Source organism: Colossoma macropomum, unplaced genomic scaffold (genome assembly GCF_904425465.1).
Source record: "Colossoma macropomum unplaced genomic scaffold, Colossoma_macropomum, whole genome shotgun sequence".
In the NCBI taxonomy this organism is placed as follows: domain Eukaryota; kingdom Metazoa; phylum Chordata; class Actinopteri; order Characiformes; family Serrasalmidae; genus Colossoma; species Colossoma macropomum.
In genome coordinates this window covers 674,692-689,674 of record NW_023495870.1, presented here as the reverse complement: position 1 = coordinate 689,674, position 14,983 = coordinate 674,692, and the positions used below count along the sequence as shown (strand labels likewise).

The window sequence follows — 14,983 nt, the reverse complement described above, 5'->3', positions numbered from 1 at the left end:
AGTTTTTGCTAACAGCTAAATAATGATGTAAGAATAGTGTTTTAATGTTTTAGAGTCCCTGTGGACAGTTACCAGTGGTGCTCTGAGCATTAAATATGAACATGGCAAATTATATTTGATAAGGACACGTGGACTTCAAGCATTGTTATGCCTGACTTTTCAAAAGACAGTTTTTTCAGCAGAAAAAAATAAATAAATAAAACAAAAAAAACTAAAAACAAAAGACTAGCTCATTCTGTTTACCTCATGAGCGAGGGGGAGGAGAAGAGTGGTTGGGAAGGCACTTGGCAGCAAATTGTTTAAAAATAAACAATTGTAAATTGTTTTCAAATGTATAAATTAGCAATGTATTGAAGACTACTTTTTGATGGTACGTATTTGAAACATACTTTTACTCAAGTAATAAACAAGTGTATATGTGTACTAATCATGTAACTGTGTTGTGTACATAGACATACACCATACACACAAGAGATACAAAAAAAGAGATTTCTCTACATGAGAATTTATATAGTATCTGCTTAATCACAGAAATCATGTGCCCTTTTTATATTAATAACTTTTCTTTTAATTTTGACAAACACACACACACACACACACACACACACAATAAACAACAGCTCACCTCAAAGTCGTTGGCCTTGTTGTAGTGCATGTTGAGGGCGCGATACAGCTCACAGTCTCGACTGACGGTTAGCTCCTCAGCTCCGGTCACACCATCATTGATGGCCTGCCGGGCAAACTTCTCCATCTGGATGTAGTAGAACTCCCGGAAGTTGCTAAACCACTTGATCAGCTGAGAGGTGATGCAGCGATTGAACTTGAAGAAAAAAACAGAAGCACTGTGTTTTAATATTAGTTACAAGACTATAGGGTCACAAAATATCAAAGATTTTAATATTCACAGAAAGATTGGATACTCCATTTTATCTTAGGGCAAAGGGCAGATTTTCACTACTGCACTTACATGTGTTAAATTCTTATTTTTGTTTTCCTTTTCTCTCTTTTTTGTAAATACTAGTCCAGCTCACATATCAACGATTCATTAAATTAAAAAAAAAAATAAAAAATGAACACGTGCAACATCTATATGGTTCCATTAGCGCTTTAGTGCTATGCTAACAACATTTACAAGGTAAGATATTAGTTTCTACAAATTTGTTTACTTTATATTGTCCTTGAGGATGACAGGTAAGAAAATATGCCCTCAGCTGTGACAGAGTGGTCAGGGTTTTTGATGGAGACTTGCAAGATCGGCACAGATACTTGCTGTTGTGCACAAATGCAAACAGTTCAGGGTTGAGTGGATGAAATTATAATTGTGTCAACAGCCTTTAAAGCACTGACAGCAAATTTCCATATCAAGCAGCTCAGTTAATTCTGATATGCCCTAGGGCTACCCCACCCTCCCATCCCCCAGCACTAATAATATCCGCACAAAGGGTGAAATTGAGTGAACACACAAAATTAAATAAAAACCCTGCAACAAGTTAGCTGTGCTACAGAGGAGGAGGTGTATGTAAAACACGGGTCATTGAGTGATTCTGGGTAATTTGGAAGCTGCACTATTTCAGGAAATTTAGTGAACCTAATGCTACACTCACCACTTACTTTATTAGAAACACCTACCTTATACATACACATGTTACAGATACGCTATATCTATTCAATTACTCGATACGTCATTGCTCAGTTTCTAACTACAGGGCTGTGGCTGACCACATATGTTTTGGGTGGTGGACTCTCCTCACAACAGCAGTGACACTGACATAGTAGTATGTGCTGTGTTGGTATGAATGTATCAGGCATTGCTGGGTTTCTCTACATGTCAGTCACCTTTATTTTTAGGTCCAAATAAGAGTAAAATAGAAAATCTACGAGTGGTTCTGTGGTCGGAACCAAACCATTGATAAAGGGCTAGATGGCAGCTGACAAAAACTGTGCATGACAACAGACAGATTATAGTCTCAAACCATACACCAACAAAGTGGTGTTACATAGTAAGTTGAGTGTAGTGTGCACCATGTAAAACTGTGTGGCTTTGTATAGTTACTCTAAAACCTCAGCAAGTGACCTACAGCCACAAAAGCACTGTAGCTCTTTAGTTTTTGTGTGTTACATTTTGCTGTATCTTTTAGTGATGTGTCGGCACAGCTTTGTCAAGTATGTGAGTACGCATGACAACTGAGGTGTATGTAGCTGAGTTAAAAGCTAGAAATCCAGTGGGCTTTCTGTCGGCTGCTTTTAGTTATTATGGGTGATCATCAAGCCCTGAGTCGCCTTCCACTCCATGCCCCTCCCTCTGAGAGCGCTAATCACTAAAACTAACAGTGAGCAATTATCTATCTGTAGTGATGAGAACGTGTAGGCCTGTGTTTAGATGACAGCTGAGGAGGGAGAGGGGAGGAAGGGGGAGAGTGAGAGAGAGAAAGGAAAGTCATGTTGTGTGTGGGTAGATGTAATTACCATGTAGAAACTTGCCTCCATGCTCTCAAATTTACGATAATGAAGTGAGTGAGAATTCATAGTGGGGAGCAGTCAGAAGGAGAGACCCAAGCTACAGCAGGCTGATGGCTTCCCCCAAAAGGCCAGGTCATGGGTGTAATTACACTACCACTGTAAGGATTTTTCACACATAATTGACCAGAAAATGATTAAGTCATCATTCAAATGCTCTAGTCTGCACAAGTTCAAACATGTATTTAACCTACACAAGAGTTGTACATTTTGGTTGCATGGCAGTTTTGCCTTTTTTCACAGCACAAAGAACAAGAGAGTAAAAGAGAAAGCCAGCAAGAGAGAGAGAGTGTGTCAAAGAGAAAAAGAGAGAGAGAGAGAGAGATTGAGAAAGTGGGGTTATCTGATCTCCTGGTTAGCTGCCTTACAATAGAACTTCTCATATTAGTATCTACTGAACTTGGAAGGCAACCTTTCCGTTACATCTGCACAGCAAACATTCGCTGTCCAAATTTCCAGACACTGAGATAAGGATCCCTGGACCCTGTGACGACTTATTCACTTGCACCCCCCTCGTCTTAATTCTCTTAGAATAAGAAACAAAACAGTACAAAATGATAGCAGCCTGCTCACTGGGGAATGAAAATTGCTTTGACATGGAGATTAGGCCTTTCCATTGTCATAAGACATTGTCTCATATGAGCGAAGCTTGCAGAGAAAAGGAATGAAAGGCGAGAGAGGGAGGATTTTTTTTCTAGAATGGCCAGCGGATGACATAATGGTGAGCACAGAAAAGTAAGTCCGCATGACATTGTTTGGCAGTGTGGTATAAAAGGAGATTTAAAGCGCATTGTTGCCGAATAGAAATGCCAGAGATTCAGTGGACAAAAGGGCCGCATTGCTGGAACGTGACAAGTCAGCAATTAAGGATTGTGTCATCTGCTTGTCAAACAAACATGGCCAATATAGTTCTTAGGCCTCTCTTATACTGAACAAAACACAAAGCAGCAGGTTAAAGTTAACACACTTATAGGCACATAGTAATATATATGAAATTATACGTTACCAGTGTTGTAACTTAAGACTATCCAATCTATGTTCAATGCAGTTGGGGAGCGATCGACTCAGAGAACCTGTGTGCGTATAGGTGTGTGCGCTGACAGGAGCGTTTCACACACTCATGCTCACAGGCCTGTGAAAGATTATTCCTCTAGCAATAGAGATCCCTCTTTCTGAGTCACAGGGGGGAAGATTTGACCCGTCACTCTGCACGTTTCCTCTGTTAGCCATGGACAATACGGGCTTTCACATCCACCTCGCAAGCCTGTTTGAGACACTACTTATATGGGGACTCTACCCCTCCCACTACCACCTCTACCTTCAGAACCACCACCACTTAAGACTTGCACTCTTAACTTGAATGTGGGAAAAGTCAGGTTCTACAGAACCTAGTATGCCAAGTGCCCCAGTAGGTTACTCGATATTCATCTGTTAATGGTGTCTGGCATGTTGTTATTTCAGCACAAGAAAATGGCTCATGAAAAAAGATGTCAGGATAAAATAATTTTCCTCAACTCTGGGTGACCTTACTGCTGTTGCCCCTGTTGCTGGTCAATTGTAGGTCTTGACCCTGGCACAGAGATTAAAAAATAACAACCATCTTTACACTTACTGTGACTTTTCATAATCGTAGACACTTTCTCCTCCTCCTGAGTAACCTCTGGCCCTATTCAACTATTCAGCATAGACTAGAAAAGGCTAGTAGTGAATATACCATATCAAGTCTTATACAATAGACTCATGGTCAGAAAATAGATATTGGATATTGGAGATTGAAACAATGAAATAAAGCAAGCTATCATGATCCTTGTCTCTAGTCTGACCCACAGTTTAATCACTATGAGAATACACAGATTTCCCCACATCTTTAAACACTACCGCTTAGAGCTGGGTGAAATGGCAAAATATTGACATCACAATACTGATAAGACACTTTCTTGATACACAATATGCATCACAATATTTAGTTTTTCTGAGATTTAATACATTGGAATAGACAAAATAGAACCTGTAGTGCCACTAATAAAAATACTAGTGCAATATTAATATTATTATTATTATTAATAATAATAATAATAATAATAATAATAAAAAACATACAACTACAATGATTTTTATATTTATGTTACCCTGCACAAAATGCCATTAAACAGGCCTCATTATGTGCACTTTGTAACTAAACATAATTAGTCAGTTTTCTTTGAGTGTTCTATGAAATCCATGATAAGCTCCGAAAAGCTCATTGTGACAGAATTTATGATGATAATGATAAAATATTGTCATATTAACCACCCCTACTTCAGCTGACAACTGAATACAAAAGAGAGCAGGGGAGAAGATCTATTGCTTATGCATTTAAGTAATTGGCCTAAAATAGCTGGTTTAGGAATCTTGAAACACTAAACTTTTAAGTACAAGAACCAATTTTTATTTGCTGACCGCTCAAATATGTATGTATAATGTAATGTTAAAAAATGATTTCTTTCCCCCCAAACCAAGTCTATTTTTTATTTTAACAGTTGTCGATTTTCCTACTTGTTTTACAATACAAATGCAAACAGGACTGTGTTGTTCTGGCTTAATGTAACCATAACAATCTATTACCTTTATTAGATCAGACTTACTTTATTAATAAGGTAATGAACAATATTCAAACTGAAAGAGATTTTATTGATAATGTGGTCAAACGACAGGGGCTTTTATTATGTCATTGAAGACAATTTTTGCGAAACAGTTGTCGTATCAACCTATTTCCCACAGTCATTATTTTCTATTAAGATCCCATCATTGTGGTGAATACATCTTTTTAATTAGTTATTCCCATAGCTTTCATGAGCTTATTCCACTGTAATTAGTCAGTAATTTATGCTTAATTCCCTAACATACACACTTTTTGATCCAGAAAACACATGCCTCCCATTGTTCCACTGTGCCAATGCACCCCTGAAAAAAATGTTCCCAGCACCCTGACCTTGTTTCAGAATAATTTCATGTAGTGTATTAAGAATGGCATGACCTTGTCTAAAAATGCAATGTAAATAGACAACTTCAATTATTATTTAATTAAATCCGCATCATCTCTTTACATCTAATAGCTCAGTGTCAGAATAAGTGACAGCAAGTTCTCATGACCGCTGAGAAGTATTTCTTGCACTGATGCCACTATATTCAGCAGGACAGTAGATAGTAGCCATGATGATGTGGTCGCAACAGACCCAGGACAGGGCCAGCTGGGAGTGAGAGGACCCTCCTTTCCTCATTTGAATAATGTGGCCTGAATCTGTCACATTATTTCTCCCCCCGTATGCTCACTGTACGATGCATCAACAACAAATTAAGTTGTAAATAAGAGACACCATTGTTTTGTATGTGTTCTCGTGCTCTAGTTTGTTTATTGCCCCCACCATTCTCTCTTCCTTTCACTTGCCTGGTTTTCCCCAACCCCTTTAGATTCATCATAGCTTATCACCCCCTACCCCCCCTCCTGGTATTCCAACCAACAGCAACAGTTAAGAGATGTGGGTGGGAACTGGGGGTCCCCTGGTAGTTTTGCAGCATACTTCACACCACCCAGATAGCTATTAAAAAAACAATGCAGGCTAGCATTTTTTTTTCTCATGAGCTGTTTTTAAGTGAAAGCAAGAGAAAGGGAAAGTGGGCTTTTAGGTTTAGCTCTGCAATGTTGTCCTTCTCTAGGAGATTAAGGCCAGTTATTTTAATTGGAAGAGAAAGAGAGTGAGAGTGAGTGAGAGAGAGAGAGTTGGCCGTCTGTTCAGGACCCATCTGGGCTAGTGTGGCAGAGCCACTTCTCACGACATGTGGTTAACGGTCAGAGACAGGCTCACCTTCACATCGGAGAAGAACATCTTCAGCATGTTGGAGCTGGGGTAGCGCGTGTAGAAGAACATCAGCTTGGCTTTCTTCAGGTGGTTAGGGGAGAGTCCTTCTTGGATTTGGGAAAATGGGAGGTCAAGGAAAGTATACCGAAATACACAAAAAACTTTATGAATACTATATATATATATATATATATATATATATATATATATATTACAATTATAGGTACACACACACTAAATTATATATATATATATATATATATATATATATATATATATATATATATATATATATATATAATTGTGTGTGTGTGTGTACCTATAATTGTAAAATAAACACACACAATAAATAATAAACAGAAACTTTCCAGAGAAAGACATTTATAGTTAACACACTGCACTATGTATATACAGTACATAACAATTGTGCTAAATTTTTAAAATGCTAAGACAAAGAAGTCCAACAATACTTCCTTGTCCAGCAGCTTATGTTTTCAAGCCACAAATCGCAACCTATACTTAACAACTTCCTCTTTCTGACTGGTTTATTAAAAGACCTTTGAAGGTCCTAAAAGAGTCCTAGTCAATATACTCAGCTTTGCTGGTCAATAAATGCCTGCTTATCCCAATAAAAACTCTGTTTATCTAGAGGTGGCATTGCCCTCTAGATTGGTAAACAGACGGCTGCTGAGTGGAGTCCCAGGAGGAGTCATGGCTAACCAGAGCCATCTACCCATTACAGTTCACCCCAAACCAACCCCCAGCCCTCCACCCTCAGCCCCCCACAGCCTCCTGGCACGGCCCCCGTGCTGCCAGTTAGGCCGGCTTTAGCCACATCTGCGCTGCAGACTGGCCATGCCATTTCCTCGGCAAATTAACGGCTTTATAATTTATCAAAAATGAAGATGCATGTGGGGCTAAATCAATGGGCCCCTGCAAGGTCAATTAAGAGGCTCGCCCGGCGGAGGCCTACCCCCTCCCTGCAATGCAGAGAGCGGGCGCTAATTCACCACTGTGGCACCTTCAAGTGAGTTCATATGTTCAGTGTATCTGTATTGTGTCCATTTCACAATCGAGGCGTCAAATACAAAGAATCATGCTGACAAACTGTGTGGAGAGACACGGATTAGTATGAAATGCTTTATGTGCCCTGATACGTGCATAAAAAATATTCTAAGAAATCGATTTTTGTTTATAAGTAATCAAATAGACTCAGTGCTATTTGTGTTGCAGTGGCTCTGCAATGATGCTGTCCACGTTGATTGACATGCTCCTTGTGCTAGGAAAGAAGGGGAGGAGTAGAACCCTGTGTGACCTCCATTAGGCTGATAGGGAAGACTAAAAGAGCATTAGCCTCTCTCTTGTGCCATCTGTCATAACGCATACAGCAAATAACAGCAGTGAATGAGAGGGGAAGAGGATGAGAGAGAGTGAGAGACAGAGGAAGAGAAAGTGAAGTCTGATTTTCAAGGACTTCAAGGCTTACTCAGGAGCATACAGAATGCAATGCAGCCCCTTGAATGAAGGCCTCAGCGCAAAGAGCATCTCCACGATACACCAGTAGAGTAGTGAGAGAGTATTGGGAGAACTGAGAATTGGGTTAGATTAGAGAGAGAAAGGACTAGTAACATCCTCACCGGCTCCCTCTTCATTATATTAATTACACTGAAATGTCCCATTCAAATTATTGAAAATGCCCCAGAAAGCTCAGATAAGCAGCAAGGCTCACCAGCAATGCAGTGCAATTAAATTTCTTAGTAAGTAATTGGTACACCGTCTCCATCTACACTGAAGACAACTTCTAAAGAAAAACACACATTTGGGACAAAAAGTGTCATTTCAACACTTCTCTGAAACAGACGTAAGTGCTTAGGTCCTGGAACAATATATGAGCATGACTTGATGGAGCTGACTCACCTAATGCCCATTTCCTACAAGGAAACCTCTCTTCCAAGAAAAATACAGCCGTTTCTAGGATACGAAAATATGCGCAATGACAAAATAGATCAAGTAAACACTGCTCCACTCGGTGTAAAACAAGCCGGGCCACAGCCAAGGTCAGTCAAGGAAATAACGCAAACATGAATATGAAGAATTGGAGGAGAGGGAGGAAAACAGGTTGACCGTGGTTTATAGCCACATGGGATGCTACATAAACAGCAGTGCCATGTATGCTGTGCACCATCAGCCCTTTTTGGATTTGGTTTTGGATTCACTGTGTTTCATGAAAGGGAGACAATAACTACTGAAATTTGATCCAACTGCCAGGTGTAAGGAGAGAGAGGGAGGAAAACATAGGGATGATAAATCCATAAATTAATGCCAGACATCTGCTCGGCAACATAAAAGATTAGACAACAAATGCACTACAGCTGATCCTAACCTCCTGTTGAAAAAAAAAAAGAAAAAGAATCTTTTTGAGTGTTTAAAGTGTGGCAGCTTTAATTTAAAAAGAAAACACACATTATTCTTTTAATTCGGCAGAGAAAAAGCGGATGATGAAATCTGAAGGATTCCTATTGTAATACTACCATGTTAAAAAAAATCTGCCTAATAACTTTATTCACTTGAGTGTATTTAACTTAAATATTTGTTGAATTGCTGCTTCTCTATGGGACTGTGCGGCTTGTAGCTTCAGCTAAATAAAATAAATTTAAACTATGTCTTTAGGACAACAGCGGACCTCAGCTCTGTCTGCTACATTAGACATGCAAACTGCTTTCAATAACCCCCCATCCCCACCCCCCACCCCCGTGTGTCTTACAGGCGTACCGTGCCAGAGCTGTTCGGTCTCTCTATATGCAAATGCTGGAGGGAAACTGAACAAGGCTATTTTTCTTGAGATGCAAAGAGGGCGCGTGACAAGGAAGATCATTCTGTCCACGGCTGAAGACAATTGGCTGCCTGTTACTCTTAGTATTTGAATAAAATTTAATATTTGATTAAACACCCTATTTTGCAAATATCGAGACATTGCTGTTAGGAGCCCAACTGTGCAGGTGCACGCATGTTTATTGGACAGAATAATAGGAGCTTTGACTTTGACGTTCAGAAGTAGATTCATTTGCCTTTAAGCTTGTTCTCTAATGGGGATAAAAATAATCAATTACGAATATTTTATAAACACAACCTGCAAATAAGTATATATTTATCAATTAAAGTATATATCATAACGTAATTAAAAGAATCACTCATAGGTAATTATAGCTTATGCAAGAATTAGTCACATTTAAGGAGTAAGTGAATTTCATTAAAAACAATTGTTAATTTAAAAGTGCACATAGTGCTCTTTCAGATCTGTCTGTTCTTAAAATGGGCTTATTCAAAGCTTGTTAGACATCTAGTGGCTTTTTGGTAAAAAAAAGAGGGAAGGGGATGAAAGATAAACAGCTACCTGCAAACACCTGTTCACACCAAAAAAAAAGAGATGGATGAAAAGAAAAGATCTGCTGCCAGGCAACAGCTATTAGTACTGCAAGTGCTTCCGACTACAGCGAGCTGTTTATAATCATAAGGAATAAGACAATTTGTAGATATTCTCTGAAGCAATACCTTGAAGAGGAAGTATTGGGAAAAAATGAGGGCTGTTTAAGGAAAGAAAGAAAAAATAATAATAAATTGTACTCCGGTTCCTCCTGTTCCTTTAATTTATCATTAAACAAGGACAAATTTTTCTGAACTAAAATGCCCCCTCATGGACAGATATCTTTTCTTGTCTTTCTAAACACAAGATGCTAAGACCTCTCAGCGAAGGATCCCACTTGTCCTTTTACTTCCTGGCTTTGAAATATGATTTGCTTTGAGCATTTATGTACAAAGTCTTGCATGCGCTGTGATGAAAGAGGGGGTTTTATTGTGAGTCTCTCTGTGATAGTGTGAGAACAGAGAAGATGGGAGGTATCTTCACCACCGCGGGGCCTTTCAGCACTTCTCCCTATAGCGCACAGTTAAAAGCCCCCAACCACAGAGCTGTTTTTTAATCTTTAAGCCACTGCATGAACACAGCGTTTTAAACATGTGCCAATTAATGGAGATAAATTGAAATTAAATTGCATTTCTTAACCCCTCTGCAAGAACTGTCCTAGTCATATGCAATACATTATGCAAGTGCTCAAAGTCCCATCTCATGCATGCCCTCTGTGTCTGCTCAATGCTTATCGAGATCTGATGCCTGTAAAATTCTACAAATATTAAAGCAAACACATAATTATAAACAGAATCAAATGGATATTAAGCTTTTGTGAAAGGATATTGTACTTCCTGAATATGGAGAGATGTCAGACATATCTTGGAGGTCACCGCATTCAGACTTGATGAGTGATAAGGAAAGGCCTTCGGGGTTCCCTGGGTGTGATGGTGAAATGGAACGATGGTGACTGAGGTGGTTTGATGACATCTTGGTCCGTAGGCTGGTGGTCTCTCTGGACAGGTCCAGGGACTCAGGAGAAGATCTGTCCTTGCCTGGATAAGGCCCAGTGGGTGCACCTAAAGGGCTCTGGAAAGGGTAACCCATGAGCGGAAGAGGGAAGGGATGGCGAAAGGACGGAGGACTAAAACCCATAGTTGTGGATAATGGTGATGGGTGCAGAGCAGGGTGATGGTGACCCGCAGGTGTGGGCAAAGACCCAGCCTGGTCTGCAGAGTTCTTTTTCACCACTAAAGGCAGGGCCTCTGTTTGGTCATTTGTGTTGGGCACTTGCGTGTTGCCAAAAGAGTCAAGTGGATTAGGAATGATGACATCGCCAAAACACTGCAAACGCTGGTTAGTGGTGTGGAAGTTTGGGTTCTCGCCATTGACTGCAAAGCGCTCTGGAGGTGTCTGCACAGGGGGAAAGATCTGAGGAAGTGGACGTGGGGGCTTTGCGAAGACCTTTACCACTGTGTCCACTACCTGGGACATGGCAGTGTTCAGCTCTTGTTTTAGAGTCTCTGCTAGCTGCTTCCCTTCTGAATGCATGGACGTTGGTCCCTTTCCGCGGGAGCCGTCCCGCTTGGGCTTATCTCCCTCTGTCATCATGGTTTGCTCACGAATGAGTGCTCGGGCTCGGTCCAAGAAATGTCCTGGATCCAGGTCAGACATCTCATTGTCTGAACGGTCTGGGGCAGAATCACGGGCACGATTGTCCATTCCATCAGAACGCATGCTGTCTTCTGAGAGGTTCCCATCTTCGTCATTTTCAGAGTCAGTGCTGTCGTAAATCTGATAGAACTTCTCCTGCAGTTGCCGGAGCTGTTTCTGCATGTCCTCCAGTTGCAGTTTGAGTTGCCGGCGCTCTTCATGCTTCTGTTCTTTGCGAGCTGAGACAAGCTGCTGGAAACTCTGCTGCTGCTGGGGCAGTTTCTGCTTACGCTTGTTTTCTCTGTAACCCTCACGGGGACTTGGGGGCTGGGGCACCCCCTCACGCTCATTCTCACCTGTGCGGTGTGTGACACTGGGAGAGTGGCTCATGCCACGAATGATGTTCTCCACTCGGGCACGTTTCGCCCTCAGGTGCTCGTCTGTCAGCCGATCGATGTCAAATGGGGCCATGGAGGGCCTGCTGAAGGGGGACAGGCACTCCTGAGGGCTGCCCCGTGACGAAGTGCTGCAGGCATCTTCCTGGTGGATCTCTGAGCCAGTGCTAGAGAGGCCACTGCTCTGGAAGTTGGGCTCGCTGACTCCATTTTTGGTTAAATTGTTTTTTAGCAGCTGGGAGATGATGGTGGCCCCAGGAAAGGGCATCATGGCATCTTCATAGGAGTTTGCCCTCTTCAGCAACTTGCGAAGCACATTGGACTTCTCACTGTCTGCGTGCTGCACAACTGTACACTCAATATCTTGTTCAGATCCGTGGGGATTCATGGCACTGAAAATGCTTGCTTTTGATCGGCCGAAAGCCACTGACGCTGTCCCTACAGTCCTTTTCACTCCAATGTCAACTCTTCTTCTCTTGGTTTGTCTACTTAAGAGGGCTGTGCTGTCATGGTCAGGCATCACTGGAACTCTTATTGTGCCATCTTTAAAAGCCTGTCAGCTGGACATAGCTTGAGAACCCTGTGAACCTGGCCAAGGCAAAAACAACACTAATGAATAAGTTTATTTACCTATGTCCAAGACTTCAGCAAATTATGATACAGGCATAATATTACAGGTAATTTGTGCATATTGTTATCAAATGCATCACAAATTGTTCTCTTTAGGATAAAAAGCATTTGCAAATATCTAAGTAGTATTAGTTTATAGGTTTAACTGAATTATACATCTTGAGTACCTTCCACTGCAGTAAGCAATGAGGCAAAATGCAAACAAAGATTTTTTTTTTAAATAAAGGATGAAGATAGAACCCTTAATTAAAAAAACTGCATATGAACAGAACAACAATGCAAGTTAACACAACCCCTTCCGTTTTACCAGTTTATGGGGAACTGCTATACAATGCAGTGAGGACGTTGCTTTATTCTCTGGAAAAACAGTTGACTATATGGAACCCTCTGTTCACAAGAAATAAAAAGCAATAAACAAAAAAGTGCTAAAAAGCAACTTTAGTCAACAAGACTTGTCTATATCATTTGTGTAACCTAATCCTATTTTACAAATTAAATTAGTTCACAAAAAGATATAATCCAAGTCTTTCACCAGATATAAATAAAAAACAACACATTAATTAGTAAGAAGTAATACAGTCATTTATAGGCAAACTTTATGAAATCCTTTGTTGCTGTAACCTTACAAAGCACTGTTAGGCTAATGTCAATTCTTCATTCACTGGTCTCACCATGCTGAGGATAAACACTTTGGTCTCTGCTATTGTCTTCAAACGCCTCTGAGGCCCATAACTTTTTCCTCAGCTAAGAAAAAGTGCTCAAAAACTGCTCAAGTCTAACTCTGGGCGAAAGAAGTTCCTCAAACAGACACGAAAAGTTTATATATGCACGATTAGTAAAAAATTTAACACTGAACAAAAACTCACTGAGCGTGCTCTTACTTCAATTAGACTGCCTCTCTCCTGGGGACCTTTGTGGAGGCAAGCTGATGTTCGCGAATTTCTACAACACTATTCAAGTATTGAGATGTCTAAACAGAAAATTGACAACTGACAACAAAACTGATACTAACGGAGGTCGTCAGAGAAACCTCTAACCTAGAAACGGCACATCAGTACTTCGCACAGTTTTAATACAATAAAAAAAACAAGAGAACAAAAGAAACAACCACTAAATATTACACGTTGTCCGCGTTTTGTGAACAAAAGAAACAATTATAGGTAAAGACATGCGTAATGATGGAGCCGTGAACACCACCGAGCGCTAACAGCTCACATGCAGTGCGAGTTTTGGCGAAATACGCGCTTCGATCTGGGAGCGAAGTGGCAAACTAGACTGCCAAGGAACTGCAACAGATACAGTAACAACAAAGTACAAGGAACAAGCAAGCGCATCCATGCAAATTAAAAGCAAATCTGTCAGTGAGGCACAATGACAAATATTCCATTAAGCCAACACAGAGATGGGATGTAGATGAAAAAATCGAGAAAGATACGAAACAAACCCAAATTCAGGCATACAAGACATAACTACAAGGCGAAGCACTGATTTGATGAGTTTAAAACAACTCTAGACGTGAAGGTGTACAGAAAATCATCAAAGCACGTTATCAGTACTTACTTGTAAGCTTTGAAAAGTGAGCGAGTAAATTCCCTGAGTGAACGACAAAACACTCCTAATAAACGTCAGAGTGCGTTTAAAAATCCTAATCATTCTGAGCTCGTACACCTACTTAACCAATTAACGCTCACTACAGATAAAGCAATAGGCTACGCTGCACCTCATGAAAAGTAATCCGCTGCGAACGAACGTTTCGGATCACACAGAGAGAGAGAGTGTGTGTGTGTAAGAGAGAGAAAGGCAAGCTACGTGAGGACAAGGTTACTTACTCTGAAGATGAGAGCGAATTGAGCTTCTTTGCAATAGTGTTACAGAGAATAGAGAGGGCTGTTCGCCCTGCGATGAATATTGTAATTTCTCAGGATAAGCGAGCGCTGTGTGTGTGTGTGTGTGAGTGAGAGAGAAAGAGAGACAGACAGACAGAGAGTGAGAGAGAGAGAGAGAGAGAGAGAGAGGGGAGAGAGAGACAGAGATAGAGAGAGAGAGAGCTCTTGTGCGCCGCTCCTCTCTCTAGATGGAAATAGACCGCCTGAGCGAAGAGCAGCAGCGCGAGGCCGGAGCGCGCGCTCGCACCAACAAGATTCACTTTAAGACGCAGCTGAAGGAAGCAGGAAGACGGCGCGTCATAATCAGCGTGATGTAACGTTCTCACCTACCAATAAGAACAGGCCGCTGGATTTGGAGCGATACAAAACACTGAACTTCACAGACGAGGACGAAGACGGCCAGTCGACATAGGTACCAGCAAAGCGACGAGGGGTAATTTAAGTACGTTACTTGGATTTTGAGCTACTTCGCTACTCATTTCTTTATCATGTTCAGAATCACTCGGGCTTACTTGTTATCCCATTTATATAAATGCTAATTGCAAAAAAATAAATAATAAGAAGGATAATGACAAAAAAATCTGTATTTTTATATTATATCCATTTAAAGGGCATTTGGTGATCACATGTATTGTATATAGGGTAATAAATGTTTAA

General features: G+C 40.7%; 1 protein-coding gene across 3 annotated transcripts in view; it reads right to left on the bottom strand.

Annotated features, from left to right (window-relative positions):
- Positions 1-14,554, bottom strand: part of prox1a (prospero homeobox 1a) — a 33,606-nt gene extending 19,052 nt beyond the window's left edge. Inside the window, exons 1-4 of one of the 3 annotated variants that reach the window (XM_036563722.1) lie at positions 14,270-14,554; positions 10,609-12,398; positions 6,363-6,470; positions 626-820 (exon numbers count right to left, since the gene is read on the bottom strand). In XM_036563722.1, coding sequence (XP_036419615.1) covers positions 626-820; positions 6,363-6,470; positions 10,609-12,330 — 2,025 coding nt within the window. In that variant the 5' untranslated portion in view covers positions 12,331-12,398; positions 14,270-14,554. Of the gene's footprint in view, positions 1-625; positions 821-6,362; positions 6,471-10,608; positions 12,399-13,321; positions 13,642-14,000; positions 14,215-14,269 lie in introns of those variants that run through there. The other 2 variants (XM_036563723.1, XM_036563724.1) reach the window with 2 other exon arrangements.
- Between the last annotated feature and the right edge of the window lie 429 nt (positions 14,555-14,983).